This window comes from Puma concolor, chromosome E1 (assembly GCF_028749965.1).
Source record: "Puma concolor isolate L17-30 chromosome E1, mPumCon1.1.hap2, whole genome shotgun sequence".
NCBI lineage: Eukaryota > Metazoa > Chordata > Mammalia > Carnivora > Felidae > Puma > Puma concolor.
This window is the reverse complement of record NC_141680.1, coordinates 50293598-50309493: the sequence shown is the minus strand read 5'-3', so window position 1 is coordinate 50309493 and position 15896 is coordinate 50293598. Positions and strand designations below refer to the sequence as shown.

The 15896-nt window shown below is 38.1% G+C and overlaps 1 protein-coding gene across 6 annotated transcripts in view; it reads right to left on the bottom strand.

Moving 5' to 3' along the window:
- The window catches only part of HELZ (helicase with zinc finger), a 162774-nt gene that overhangs the window by 80343 nt on the left and 66535 nt on the right, over nucleotides 1–15896 (bottom strand). For 5 of the 6 annotated variants that reach the window (XM_086687797.1, XM_086687801.1, XM_086687799.1 and 2 more), the window contains 4 exons: nucleotides 10439–10772; nucleotides 8456–8586; nucleotides 3089–3268; nucleotides 2453–2557 (listed from right to left, as the gene is read on the bottom strand). In XM_086687797.1, the coding sequence (XP_086543923.1) occupies nucleotides 2453–2557; nucleotides 3089–3268; nucleotides 8456–8586; nucleotides 10439–10772 (750 nt within the window). The remainder of the gene's footprint in view (nucleotides 1–2452; nucleotides 2558–3088; nucleotides 3269–8455; nucleotides 8587–10438; nucleotides 10773–15896) is intronic. The other variant, XM_086687802.1, reaches the window with a different exon arrangement.

Sequence of the window (15896 nt, the reverse complement as noted above, 5' to 3'; positions counted from 1 at the left end):
ACTACAGAATCAGAAAGACTTGATCCCAGAATAAAATCTATTACTTTGAAAATCTATATAAAACAATAAATACCTTCCACTTGCCCAGAAAGCAATAAATATACACTTTCCATAGAGGACCTCGATCTACTAAGTAATCTGGCAGAACCAGACACTGATCAGCAGAACCACACACAGATACTGTGTTTTCCTCTCTCTTCCATCTTAAAGTCTGTTAATTCTAATGAAGTAAGAAATAAAAACCAAAACAAAATGTAATCTAAAATGGCTTCTAAAACCTCCATCCCCAAATATCTTAAGCTCAACTCCTGGCACGTAATACTGAATTTTATACATTTCAACCATAAAAGTCTGTTATATTTAAACATACTGACTGAATTAAACGATTTAATGCTTATGACTATTTCCACACTTTATGGCATTTACCAGGGCCCACTCTAGACTACACGGTGCAGAAGACAAACTCTTACATCATAGAGACAGTACATCTTCCAAGTCACACACAGACACTTGGTGCCCTCTTGTGTTCTTTCCCCTGCATCCTGGGACAATTCAGATAAAGCTAATCTCCCCATAGCGCTCAGCCATTCTAATGCCCTCTATCCCATCTCCCAAACCTGTCGTGTTTGAGGTCTAGCAGGGCAATTGTAAACTAATCTGAGTTAATGTAGTAACAGATGGCACTAATAAATTTTAATTATTCAATGCATTATCCTCCTAGGAACTACATTTACAAGTTAACACCTTTCCCAAAGAGAAAAACTATGGTAAAAATGTAGGGCCACAAAAAGAAACTTATTACGAAAGTCAAGACTTTTCTTATTTTATCCCATTTACTAAATAAAATAATTTGAAATTTATATTTAGATATTTTTTAAGCTTTTTGACTGAACCACTCTTGAGATGTGTGGAGAGGTGAGATTTTCTGCTAGAGGCGAGTTTCTGTTTGTGGACCACTACAACTATACAGACCCTATTGAAACAGAACTTCTTATTCTACAGATTTCAATGTACTATGTGGATTATAACCTCCAAAACATTACTTTACATGAGAAAAGCTAAACACAATGCTAGTCACATGGTGGGGCTCTTCTGCCCCAAATATCAAATGACCTATCCTAGGTCAATCAAGATTCCAGGGGGCTTTCCTGTTTCTAAGTCAAGTACACCATGATAATTGAGGTTGTCACCATCCCCATATAACACATACATACACAAACATAAACAGACACACACACCAACAATAAAAGCAAACAAAACAAACACCTCCATTAAAGTAAGGACACTCAGAGCAAAACTGCTACTCACTACTGAGTTTTCACTTACGACTAAAAAAGATTCAAATCTGAAACAAAATAGGTACTGATGAACTTATCCACTGATAAATACCACATTTTCATTTTCATTTACAGTGATTATATATAGGTGATGTTTTCTTATTAAATACAACCGGGTTCTACTGGATTATTTCTGCTCTAATTTATCTTCCAGAGTTGAAACAAAGTATGGCATAAAACCCTGTGTTAGCAGGTCACACCACATTTTTCTCTTTTGTTCTTTTTTATGCAATTGTAAAATCATTCAAATGGCTTTGGTTGTGCTTATTAAGAATTAAATAGCATAATCTCATTTTTCCATGCCTGCACTCAACTAGAAATAAAAAGTTAGTGGATTATGATTCAAAAGTGTGGTTAGAAATTAACTGATAAACAATAATTGTATTCAAACAACACAGGGCATGACATATTAGTTTGTAAAATGGCAAAACTAAACATTAATTCATATAACAATGAAAGCAAATGGTGTAATAAACAACCATTTAATGATTCTTTATTGTTTTCTGAAGAAAAGGATTTTATTCCCCCACAATCTGTGTTTAAGTACATTTTATATCCATATACACTCAAAAGGACCTTTCTATATCAACGTAAACGTTTCTTCTACACTTTGTCTCTTACATGATAGCAAAAAGTTGTAAATACCAGTCAGTTACATTTTGTTACAGAGATCATTTCAGTATTTCATGTGTCTCTAATGGGTAATTCCTATGAAATTATCTGCATGATCACAGTCAAAATCTTATGACTACTGCATGACTACTCTGCCATGCAAACTATGCTAGAATTTTAATTAAATTTGATTTAAACAAATCATATTTATATTATTTCATCATAGTAGCTTTTAGAGGTACACATCAAAATCTGCTCAACATTTTTACATACAAAACTTAAAAAAGGATGTCTTTCTCTTTGCTTAATGTTTACGAAATGAATGGTCGAAAATTTTTAAATTTTTCCTTAATTTTAAATGGCTTCTTCAAAAGGCATAACCTCCAAATGCCAATACACAGTTCAAGATTTTGTATTCTCGAAGTTACTAAAATCTTTACAGACACCTTTTCTTAAGAATAACAAAGTATGATACAGATACATAATAAGCCTTAAAAAAATACCTGAGAGGTCTTGCCTGGGGATTGCCTGCTTCTACATATGGATGTAAATAATCCTTTATGTAGAGATCAGCAGCACTATTAGAATGGGTGCAAATGAGAATCCTGCTGAAATAAACGGTGCAAATAAAAAGAATGATAAAACACAAAGCTATTCAAGCAGTAGAATACCAAACAAAAGCAGCGGCCATCTTAACATTACACATTCCCCTCAGCCTACTCAGTCTTGTCTACATATCATTCAGTGATGTTTTTAGGAAACTGTACTACTCTTTAAGCTGTCGAGGAAACTGGTTCCCCCAAATCATTTTTTAAATCTATCACACGAAATGTTTTTTACATGCCCAACTCATCTGGCTCTAACATATATCGCAATTCCTTAGCAGTCTTGGAGCTTTGATGGCTACTTAAAAGCTATCATTCTCTACGTTGCCAATTTTTAAAATTGTGTATTTTGAAATTGTATATTTTGAAAGAATTCAAATTTTAGTCCTTTGGGGTTTTGGTGTGGGTCTTTCTTTTTTTTTTTTTTTTCAATTTTTCCAAGCTGAATTAAAAATTGTCTTAGCTTTGCATTCACAACAAGAACAGAGGTCATGCCCTCCTAATGAAATCGGAGCACACATAGCACCATCTCACCTCGTCTCCTGCTGCTGGAGTATGTGCTTGACGGCCTGAGCTAGAGTGAACGTTTTGCCTGTCCCATAGGGCCCGATGATGAGGACGGGAGGCAGCTGGATTGAAAGAGGAGTTGTGATGGCCAGAACAGCCTCTTTCTGTTTTGCATTCAGCCGAGGATCCAATTGTTCGTCCCACTGTCTATAGGAAATAAAAATTTATTTTAAACACATGCATCTTTTAATAAACAAAACACAAGAGGATGCTTAATTTTATGGAACCACTAAAAATACTAAAGAAACAGGGGCGCCTGGGTGGCTCAGTCAGTGAAGTGTCCAATTCCAACTCAGGTCATGATCTCACGGTCCGTGAGTTGGGAGCCCCGCATCGGGCTCTGTGGTGACAGATCAGAGCCTGGAGCCTGCTTTGGGTGTGTGTGTGTGTGTGTGTGTGTGTGTGTGTGTGTGTGTCCCTCTCTCTGCCCCTCTCCCACACATGCTCTGTCTCTCAAAAATAAACATTAAAAAAACAACTTTTTTTTAATACTCAAGAAACAGTGTCTGTAACAACAAATGCTTATTCTATAACTTCTTTTTAGAAAATTACCCAACAGAGTTGGCACAGGCTGTTGATCAAAACTCACTTTAATTACTTTGTCCTATTCCAAGTGCAGAAAGATTCTGATAACTTTAGAAAGCACACAAGTCTAGCTGCTGCCATGTCTATAAATAGTAATGGCAATGGCTCAAAAATGTAATTTCCCTGTTACATAAAGGTATCCGAAAACTTTTCTGGTAATAAAGAAGTATTAGTTTCTTCACATTAGCAAGTGAAATGCAAAAGGGAGATGAACCGAATTTCAAATTCTAGTTCACGGAAAGATTTCTTTAGTGAAGTTTAAAACAAGAGGCAAAGAAAAAACTTCTACGTCCTTGGTTGAGAGATACTCAAATGTCACAGAGTTCCGAATTCAGAAAATAGCAGTTTTTTAAAAAAAGATCTCAAAAGCCAAACAATACGAATTGTTTTCTAATATTTTCCCACATAATATACATATGTCCTACTTTGCAGGGTAGAGAACACCTGTCATGGTAGCACAAATGGCTGCTGTAATGAGATCTATCTTATGAGCGTCCCTTCTACGACTTGGCTAAGTTTCGAAGATTTAAATGGACAGCAGATGCTGAAAGGGATCAAACCAAGTAGAGAATCAACAGCATTCTTTCTCACAACTACAATTAAAATACTAAATATTGCAACAACTATGGTAAAAATGCTAGGGATGTGAACCAAAATAGGACGGGCATGTAAAGAGACTCTTAGAAAATTTACAATCAAAGTGCCTACAAAATAATCCTGCAATAGGAGACCATGGTTTAGAGGAAAATTCCTTCTCTCAGAGGCTATACTCCACTTATATCAGAACCGAGTTATTCATGGAAAATCTTAATACTTTCAGTTTTAAAAAATTGTAACTGATGCTCCATTCAGACAGATAATTTCAAACAAATGAAGGTCTCCCAGGAAATGTAAAACCTTAGGAAATAAACGTTGACTATATAAACACATCACTACTTACTTTTCCAGAATTTAAAATTTTTAAGTAAAAACAAAAGAACTCTGACCAGTGGCACTAGTTTTCCTGGCAACTGTCCACTAAAGCTCAAGCTTTTTACTCCAAAGAATCTCTCATCATTAAACAGCTTAGTGACTCATAATTCTGCCAGAACATAGCAGTGTTCCATTTTCTGTAAAGAGGAAATTACGTTTGGTGATCACTAAGCCCAGATCCAATCTAGAGAGAGAACTGTGCAATGGTTACCCCAAACCATCCATGGCATCCCCTCTGCCTTCCTCTACTGCTGAGCCTAGACAGCTAGGACACTCCATTCCTCAGCCTCCTCTGCTAAATATCCAATTCTGCCCAATGAGATATAGGAAGAGGTACCTCAGAAGGGCTTCTGTACTCAATAGAACACAAACAAAGCCTCACCAGAAGAAAGCCCTTCTTGCTCCTCTGCCTTCCTCCTCCACCTGGCTGGAATGAGCTCGTGGTAAGTAAAACTGCAGCTGCCATCTCATAATCAAGAGGTAATGGACATCAAGAAGGAAACCAACATGCTCTATGGTGCAGAGGAGGTGAGACCTGGGTCCCTGACGGTACTGCAGAGTCCTTGCAAGTCCTAGACCACCTACCTCTGGGCCTCTATCTCTACTTGTTTAAGCCATGGTTAGTTCAGTAAGCTGTTACTTGCATTCATACCTGACCCCAATGGCTCCGTTATCTATACAGGGAAATAATGACATGTGCATCAGATGGTCATTCTAAGATCAAACGAGAATACGTGCAAGCTGTTTAGGGAAATAACTGAGCAATGAGTGCTCAATTAACGTTAGCTTCTATTACTACGTTTACTGAGAGATGTTACTTGGCTAATACACACTTTCAAAAACAAACAAAAATTTTAAAAACACCCTCCAGTTCTTCATATTTGATGACTTGAATGACCTTATAAATGAGACAAACAGTAGGTTAAATAAAAAAGTATAAATCTAAGGGATTAATGACAGATTCATGGGTACAGTTCTCAAATACAATTCCTCTGTATTTTATTTATATAGCCCATTCTACTCATCAACTGCTTTAGTGTAAACAAATGCTTCGTGTCAGATAAGAAACCATCAATGTCAGTCCCTTCTACAGTTTCTGGTCATGAATGAAGAAGGTCCATGAGTCCAACAAGTTGTCTTTATTACACCACCTGCTCAATAAAGGGAAGAGGACTTACAATACACATGCCAATTATCTCTGATTTTCACAGTTTAAAGGAAGACAGTCTGTTCAAGTTTATTCTGAATAAAAATATTTAATCCCTGAACCAAATTAATCCAATGTCCTTTTCCCCCTGGTCTAATGCATTGTTACATTTACTTCAGAGACCACATGCTCAAGAATAATTTCTCAACTTCATTTATCTATATTCCACCTCATCCCAGAAAAGATTTTAAATGGCTAATGGCTTCTGGGTATGTTCCTACCCTCAGTTACCGTTTAGTTACTATTTAAATTACAGTGGTATGGGGGCGGGGGGGTCGCCTGGGTGGCTCAGTCGGTTAAACGTCTAACTCTTGATCTCGACTCAGGTCATGATCTCAGGGTTGTGGGATCCAGCCCTGCATCAGGCTCCATGCTAAGCATGGAGCCTGCTGAAGATTCATATTCTCTGTCTCTCTGTCTCTCTGTCTCTCTGTCTCTCTCTCTCCCCCCCCACCCCACTTGTGTGATGTATCTCTATCCTCTATCTCTCCCCCTAAAAGTTAAAAAAAAAAAAAAAAAAAAAGTCTAGAGAGCAAGTTTTGTGTTATGTAACTTTTACAATTTTTTTTTAATTTGTAAGAAATTAAGCACAGGGCCAATTAAACAAACTTCAAGGCGATTCAATCCAGCTAGAACATGGGGGTTTAGAGGGAGAAAGGAGGTGTCAAGTAGAAAAAATAAAAGAAATCTGAAGCTACTGTTGGAAAACCCTGCCAATGGAACCACATAAAGGGTTGGTGTTCAGCTGCTCAAACTATCAACATAACAAGGAGATGCCTTCAGAGATTTGTAAGCAGTGAAACGAAATGATTATTTTAGCAAACTAACTGGAAGAAACGTGTGGGCTGGACCAGAGAGAACGGAAACACAGCCAGCAGGACAGAAGACCGACTAGAAGGCTACTGACATAGTCCAGCTCTAAATTACACACTGACTGTAAGAATGGATGGAGGGGGAAGGGTAGAGAAAAGATGAATCAAATGGGAATTGAGAAGACTGGATTTTTACAATTAGTAGATCACTGATTGCTTTCAGGAGAGTGAGGAAGGGAAAAACAGAGATTACAGGTAAGTATGTAAGAATACCAGAAACATATAAACGACTCGTGCTTGAGAATTTTGGCAGTAAAAAAAGAGAATGGAAAAGGGATAGTGAAGGTAAGCAAAACAAGGGAGAAATAATTTTGTGTGTGTGTGGTGAGGCATGGTGTGCTTTGTTCTGTTTTTAGAATCAAAAGAAATGGAACGTGAGGGGAAGAGATATATGCCACTTCTAGGCCTGGCCCATAAAAATGTCCCACATGATCCTGTGCTCATTCTTTCCCTGCCTGTCAGCTGGACGTCAACATGCAGGGTGAAACCTTGGAAACCACGTACTGAAGACACCAGATCCTCCATCAGTGATGGAACCGGGCTGCCCAACCATGACTGGAGTGACATGAGTAGTAAATAAATACACTTCTATTGTGGAGAGCCACTGAGATTAAAAAAGAAAGAAAAGGGAAAGAAAGGTAGAATGAATAGGGCATCAGCAGGGGCCAGGAGGATAAAAATCCAAGGAAAAGGACGAAGAGAAAGATGCAGTCATGCGTCTGTCACTGTTCGTATGGAAACAAATTAGAACTATCACTATAAAGATATTTATGAAGGGGCACCCAGGTGGCTCAGTTGGTTAAGCGTTCAACTCTTGATTTTGGCTCAGGTCATGATCTCACGGTTCATGAGTTTGAGTCGTGCATCGGGCTCCACGCTAATGGTGCAGAGCCTGCTTGAGATTCTCTCTCTACCTCTCTCTTGCTCCTTTAGTTCTTTCTCTCTCTCTCTCTCTCTCTCTCTCTCTCTCTCTCTCTCTCTAAGTAAATAAAAAGAGAGGTGCCTGGGTGGCTCCGTCGGTTAAGCGTCCGACTTCAGCCAGGTCACGATCTCGCAGTCCGTGAGTTCGAGCCCCGCATCGGGCTCTGGGCTGATGGCTCAGAGCCTGGAGCCTGTTTCCGATTCTGTGTCTCCCTCTCTCTCTGCCCCTCCCCCGTGCATGCTCTGTCTCTCTCTGTCCCAAAAATAAATAAACGTTGAAAAAAAATTTAAAAGATACTCGTGAAGATGCACCAAAGTGAATTTAAGCAGGAAAATATTTATACAACCATTAACCTGAGAGCAGTTTCAGAAATATTATCTTCTGTGATACTTTCTCCATTTTCTTAAATTATAAAAAGGCCTCCTATATGAAAAAATCATTTTAAATTAACTGCTTGAACCACTTTTTAAAAAGTCCTAATTTTCCCATTCAACTTCTACTCAAAAATATTCCTGAATTGCTTGGCATTCTGTCAAATTAAGGTTGTTGAGAAAAACGGTAGAACTCATTTAGACACTGAGAAAAAGTGAAGAAAATACATGACCAATCCCAAATGTTTCCTTCTAAGGGCTCTTTTACTCTCCTTTCTCAACTAGAACACGGTGCCTGGAGATTATAGCAAATTCTCTTATAAAACTATATTGACATTACTTGATACAGATGTTCAACATAAGATTAACATAACTTCCTTTAAGGAGGCATCTCCTTTTTTATACCTGTTGGGACTCCAAGGTATGGTTGGAGTCATAGTGATGTCTGGAAACAAAACCCCATTGTCCTTGATCCTGTCTAGCGCATAATGCATTTCACAGAGGGGTAATCGATTTAATTGAAACTGAAGTTCAACCTGAAACACAAAATAAAATTAAAAAAAAAAACAAAACACATTAACACAAACAAACAACCATTAACACAAACATCAATACTTGCACCTTGCTTGCTAGAAAACTTTGTGGAGATAACCTTTAAAGGGAAGCCAAGTTTAGAGATTCTTTTATTCAACGTTTTTTATTTTTTTTTTTGGACAGAGAGAGACAGAGCATGAACGGGGGAGGGGCAGAGAGAGAGGGAGACACAGAATCGGAAACATGCTCCAGGCTCCGAGCCATCAGCCCAGAGCCTGACGCGGGGCTCGAACTCACGGACCGCGAGATCGTGACCTGGCTGAAGTCGGACGCTTAACCGACTGCGCCACCCAGGCGCCCCTAGAGATTCTTTTAAATGTAATGAGACTTTAATAAATTATTATGGCTAATATTTGCTTTACTATGCACTTTACATAAATGATCTCATTTAGTAGTACCAATGATGTATATATCATTATTAACCTCATTTTAACCTCTAAAGTGAAGTGCTTGTGAATTACTTCATATCTAAATAAAGGTTATCTGATTCCACCATATTCCTATTAATAACATATTTGATAAAATCAGTAGAACATATGTGAAATATCAGCTTTCAAGTGATAAAAACCAAGCATAGGACACTATCAATTTACTACAAATAAATAACATTCACCAAATTTTATGTTTTAAAAGAAAAAGGGGGTGCTTGAGTGGCTCAGTCAGTTGAGCATCCGACCTCGGCTCAGGTCGTGATCTCATGGTTCATGCCGCATTGGGCTCCATGCTGACAACTCAGAGCCTGGAGCCTGCTTCGGATTCTGTGTCTCCTCCTCTCTCTGCCCCTCCCCTGCTTGCGCTCTCTCTCTGTCTCTCATAAATAATGTAAAAAAAAAAAAAAAAAAAAAAAAAAAAAAATTTAAATAAATAAAAAGGAAAAGGAAAGAAAGGAAGAAAATTTTAAAAAAGAGGGGCGCCCGGGTGGCTCAGGCGGTTAAGCATCGGACTCTTCACCTCAGCTCAGGTCTTGATATCAAACTCTTGAGTTCAAGCCCCGTGTTGGGTTCCACACTAGGCATGGAGCCTACTTACATAAAAAAATAAATGAACAAATGAATGAGTGAATGATTAGCTTTCTGGTCAACTAGGGCAGAGTGAAAACATGTTCACCAAAAAAACCATACAGAGAAGAGAATATGAACCACCTCAGGTGAGAAGTGTCCCTGGATGTAGCTTAGCTTCCTTTAATTTGTTCGTCTGCTGATTTAAAATTCCAGGGTTGCCTGGCTGGCTTAGTTGGTAGAGCGTGTAACTCTTGATCTCGGGGGTTGTGAGTTCGAGCCCCACACTGGGTGTAGAGATTACTTAAAAATAAAATATCCATTAAAAAAAAAAGGAAATACATAAAATACAATTCAGGGCGCCTGGGTGGCTCAGTCGATTAAGCGTCCAACACTTGATTTCCACGTGGCTCAGTCGATTAAGCGTCCAACACTTGATTTCCACGCAGGCCACGATCTCACAGTTCATAAGCTGAAGCCCCACGTTGGGCTACATGATGACAGTGTGAAGTTTGCTTGGGATTCTCTCTCTCTCTCTCTCTCTCTCTCTCTTTCTTTCTCTCTCTCTCTCAAAATAAATAAACTTAAAAAAACATATAAAATAAAACAAAACTCTAATCAGAAAGTTTGGCCTTGTATAAGACTGGAACTTAGATAAGGACAACTGGTTTTAAGGTCCAATTCTCCACCAGCCACTATAACACTTCAGAGTCAACTGCACTTCTCATTACGGCAGAGGAATGAAAACAAGGACACTAAGACAACCACAGTTAAGTTGCCCCACATCAAAACACACCTGTGTGTCATAATCAGGCCGAAGATTAAGTTCTTCACAGCATTCCCTGGATATCCTTAAAAATATATATTCTTTTGTTTTCTCTTCAATAGTAGCTTCATAAACCTTCTCTTTGGTTCCCTGGGTCTGTACTAACTTCTCTTTAGGGACTGGTAATAAATAAACAGCATTGACTTTGGTCATCACCAGCCGTCCAGCCAAAGTATCTTCAGAAAGTGTTTCAGTAAGCTTAAAGCGACCAAAAAGTTGTCCATTCTGAGCATACTTTGCGCCTCCAGAAACTCCCGTGAGCATGAAGCTTGCTAGAATCTGCAATTGCACTTTAAGGTTGAACCTAAAGCATAAGTAGAAAAGGAGTTTGAATATTTTATATATCAAAAACATAAAAACTAAAAGAGTAGAATAAATCAAATTTAAACATACAAAAACGTAAAACTTCATCATTATCAATTCCACTCCATCAAGCTACAAATTATATACATATACTACTTATCTGCCTTTAATCCGTGCTGGAAACAAAACTTTCTTTAAGCGAATAAACTCTCACCCAAGTAAATAAAGACACGTACTTAGTTGAAGAATACGAACATTGTTAACACCTGAACATTTAAGATAAAGCTAACTATATTTTAATAAAATGAAGTATTTTATATTAATATGAAAATCTGCTTAAACATACCATAGGGACCACTGAAACTAAAATCACCTAAAGCCAGTAAGAAATGTGCTATGTGGAAACTACAATGGACTTTTTTTCTTTCAGTGCTATTAACAAATACAATCCAGAAGAAACTTTCTGTTCATGACCACATTGAGACAGTTGTCAGGCAGGAATTATGGGAGGAGAGGGTAAAGCCTAGCTTATTACACAACGGCGAGCGCACTCGCTTGCACTCCCACGTGTGCACGTGAGCGTGAGAGAGAATATGTGTGTCAAATAAGGGCAGGGAATCAAGATCTACATGGTGAAGAAATAACTGAAAGAAAGATCTGAACTGACAGCTTCCTCCCTTGCCATTTTGAAACAGTGCTGTGAGAGAGAAGACAAAGCAGCAAAAGAGGGAAGGACATTTTCTACTTATTCTTAGGAAAGTTTAAAATATGTGAATAAAAAAATTGTTCTAAAATCTATACATCCATTTTTGGAAAAGGCTACTTTTTAATGGTACTGCTGAACTGTTTTCTTTTCAAATCTTCTTTTGAATACATGATGCCGAGAATGTCTTATAAATTCTTAAGGAAAAAAGGAAAAAGAAACTTTTTAAAAATATTGAACATCTCCTTAATGGAAACATCTGCTTACAATATTAGGAAAACACATCTAATTAAAACACCATATTAAAAATTTGAATAGTGGGCCGCCTGGCTGGCTCAGTCACTTAACGTCTGACTTTGGCTCAGATCATGATCTCCCGGTTCGAGGGTTTGGGCCCCGCCTCAGGCTCTGTGCTGACAGCTCAGAGCCCGGAGCCTGCTTTAGATTCTTTCTCTCCCTCTCTCTGCCCCTCCCCCACTCATGTTCTGTCTCTCAAAAATGAATAAATGTTAAAAAATTATTTTAAAAATTTGAATATCCATTTACATACTTTAAAGTTCCAAAGTATAAGGGAAGAGAAATATTGTTAGAGAAATCTTTAAGAAAAATAACACATACGAATAGCTATTTGTGCATGTAATAAATAATAGGAGTTTACAAGTTCCAATAGTAATTTAAAAATAAAACACATAAGGGGAGGCTGGCTGGCTCAGTCAGTTAACGTCCGACTTCAGCTCAGGTCATGATCTCACAGTCCATGAGTTCCAGCCCCATGTCGGGCTCTGTGCTGACAGCTCAGAGCCTGGAGTCTGCTTCAAGTTCTATGTCTCCCTCTCTCCCTGCTCCTCCCCTGCTCATGCTCTCTCTCTCCTTCAAAAGTAAATAAAAACATTAAAAAAAGTTTTTTTTAAATAGAACACATAAGACTACACAAACATACGTAACTACATACTAAAGTTAGTATTCAAAAATGTGGCGTTATATGAATAACAAATGAATTCTAGCAGAATTTGCCATGTGCATGTGTGGAGTTATTAAAAATTACATTATATTTTTCTCATTCTCTACACATATTTCACTAGATGCAAACTAGAAAAGTAGGGTGATAACTTAAAGAAATACAGTTTGTATGTTAACTAGTTACATTTGGCTCCTTAAAGACTAGAACGTGCACTAAGATTCACATAAAAATCAGTCCTAAAATAAAAATAAAAGTATACTACACTCTCTAGTTTACATAAAATCTATGTTCACCTGTCCTTTTTTTCTTTTTATTAACAAAACAGGTTAATATAACAACCATAATATAATATGGCAGACTGGGAAAGTATCCTTAACAGAACCCAGAAAATGGTGCGTGTTTGTTCCTCCTTACCTTTTTTTAAATCGGCTCTCTGGAAAATAAAAGTACTAAGAAATATAGCTCTTCCCACAGAAGGTACATCATATGTTCAATTTTTTTTTAATGTTTGTTTATTTTTGAGAGAGAGAGAGACAGACAGGCAGAGCATGAGCAGTGGAGGAGCAGAGAGAGGGAGACAGAATCTGGAGCAGGCTCCAAGCTCTGAGCTCTGAGCTTTCAGCACAGAGCCCAACGTGGGACTCGAACTCACGAACCGTGAGATCATGACCTGAGCGAAGCCAGATGCTCAACCCACTAGCCACCCAGGCGCCTCCCTGTTCTATTTTAAAGCATATGTCTCTCTAAAACGACATAGACTTTCTAGTAGAAGTTACAGCTAGGAAGATTTAATTTTCTAAAAAATTAACAGGCTAGGGGCACCTGGGTGGCTCAATCGGTTAAGCTTCCGACTTCGCCTCAGGTCATGATCTCAGGGTTCATGAGTTTGAGCCCCGCATCATAGTCTCTGCTGTCAGCATGGAGCCCGATTCGGATCCTCTGTCCCCCTCTCTCTGCCCTTCCCCCACTTGTGCCCACTCTCTCAAAAAAAACAAAAACAAAAACAAAAAACATTTAAAAATAAAATTAAATAAAATATCAAAAATGGGTTTTATTATTTTAATAAAATGTATTTTGATGAAGTTACGATAGTAAGCTTTCTTAGGTATTTAAAATAACGTATTTTTAAGATTGAATAATTCAGAAACACCTTAAAAACAAAATATATCCTACAATTTAAAAAGATATTTCTTTTTTTTTTTTTTAATTTTTTTTTTTTCAACGTTTATTTATTTTTGGGACAGAGAGAGACAGAGCATGAACGGGGGAGGGGCAGAGAGAGAGGGAGACACAGAATCGGAAACAGGCTCCAGGCTCTGAGCCATCAGCCCAGAGCCCGACGCGGGGCTCGAACTCACGGACCGCGAGATCGTGACCTGGCTGAAGTCGGACGCTTAACCGACTGCGCCACCCAGGCGCCCCTAAAAAGATATTTCTTAATAAAAAGAAAACCCATCTTGCCATTAATGCTTGCCACATTTTGAAATCCGCCTTTTGGGATTTGGCAGAATCTGCCACACTTCCTCGCCTTTTGGGAAATGGCAGAATAGCAGGCATGCAAATTTTGACCAATTTCACATCATACCTAGCTACAAGAAATACGGCTCGATCAACCTTAGCAACAGTTCTCTCTCTTGAAAAGAAACAGCTGAAAAGAACAGTTCTCTCTCTTTAAAAGAATTTCAGTGCTATACAGAGAATTTCACTTTACACGATTTCTGACTAAATGAATGATAACAAAAATCAACCAAGGTAATAAGCCAATACCTGGGTTTGCTGAGGCAAACCCAACAGGCGCCTCGCCTCATCCATCTGAACGATGAAATGTGCGTCCACACACCAGGCCTGTCGTGCCAGCTGCCAGCACTGAGAAGCCACAACAACCTGATCAGGCTGGGCCTGCACACACTTTAATGGGCACAATTACGTTAGCCAAAGCCAATTTCTTTTGAAAATGTTTATCTAAGAATCAAGTGGATTCTACTTCAAGGTAGAATCGTAACTCAATGAATGCATATCAACATGGAGCTGAAGACAAGAGAAATACTTTGTTTTTAATCTCGCAGGAACTCAGAAGCATTTTCCAAAACTTAACTGAAATGAAGTATTATCCTTACCACCTCCACACAACTCACACTAAAACTTAACATTAAAAGAAATCTTAATTTCTGGACTGCTTTGAAAAACCATCCCTTTCTTTAAAGTAAAGAAAATAAAAAGATAAACTTGATTACTACATCCAAACGCAAGCCAAAATATATCCTGTCTAATTTTGAGAGGCTTCATTCAATCCTTTTTCAAGGAAGGAATGTTAAGGCGACCATGTAAAAGTATAGTCCGATCTTTACAATTAAAACGTACACTATCGGTGTGAAGTCCCTCAACACTGCTTTCGTGATTAGCACTATTCTGCTTAAACTGTCAAAGTTCGCAAACGACCAATATATTCTCGGTGACCTTAGGAAATATTCTATCCATCATGTACTAGGTCTGACTACATCTAAAGAGGCACGTTCCTGTGCATACCGAATACATTATTACCATCAATACACATCCAGGGTATTTAGAGGGAGTCTATTTACCCAAACCATTGTGTTCTGGCTTTAAGGGGAGTCTCAATTCACAATAAAACATTCTTCACCATTCTAATGGTGACTTGGGTTTGCTTTGATGACTGGTACTGATTGAACTGACAAGTAAAATGACCCAATCAGACACACTAGAGCGTGGCCCAAGGATCAAATCCAACCTTCAACCTGTTTTCTGGATAGTCCTTGACAAAGAACGATTTACAAGAACAAAACAGAGAAGCTATGCAACAAAGACTGTATGAAGTCCACAAAGCCTTTAATAATTACTTGCTGGCCCTTTACAGAAAAAGTGTGCTGATAAGCTATGCTACAACAGAGTTTAGTAGCTGCATACAGACCTCCCCCAAATCCATTTTTTAAATATATCTGTCATGTTATTTGTGCTTAAAGAATTATCAAAATGTGAATTAAATTCAAGGCAACATGAAAACATAAATAAATGTTACGTTTAAAGGGGAAAGAAGGAAAAAACAGAAAATAAGCTTTCGGAAGCACCATATACAAAACTTTCTCAAAGATTCTTGAAAATCCTTCACTTATGTCTGTTATGTGGCCCTTGTCCATCTGCTTACAGATACCCGCTGAGAACTCCATCTACTAGTAGGATTTGCTTCTTTGTATGTGTACCACTGCTATGCTGTACTTCACAAAATTTTACAAGCCTGTCAAATTCAGAAGTGTAATTTACCAGCCTTCACATCCAGGGTTACCTGTGGGTGAGAGAATCACTGAAAATTTTCCAGAATTCTCTGACGCGGTAACTATCTACTTGTCACATTAGACATGTAGCAATAAATTCTCATCTCTGTCTTTAAGATCCTTCAAACTCTTGTGCAGTTAGCATATGTAACACATAAAAAGTGACCCTAC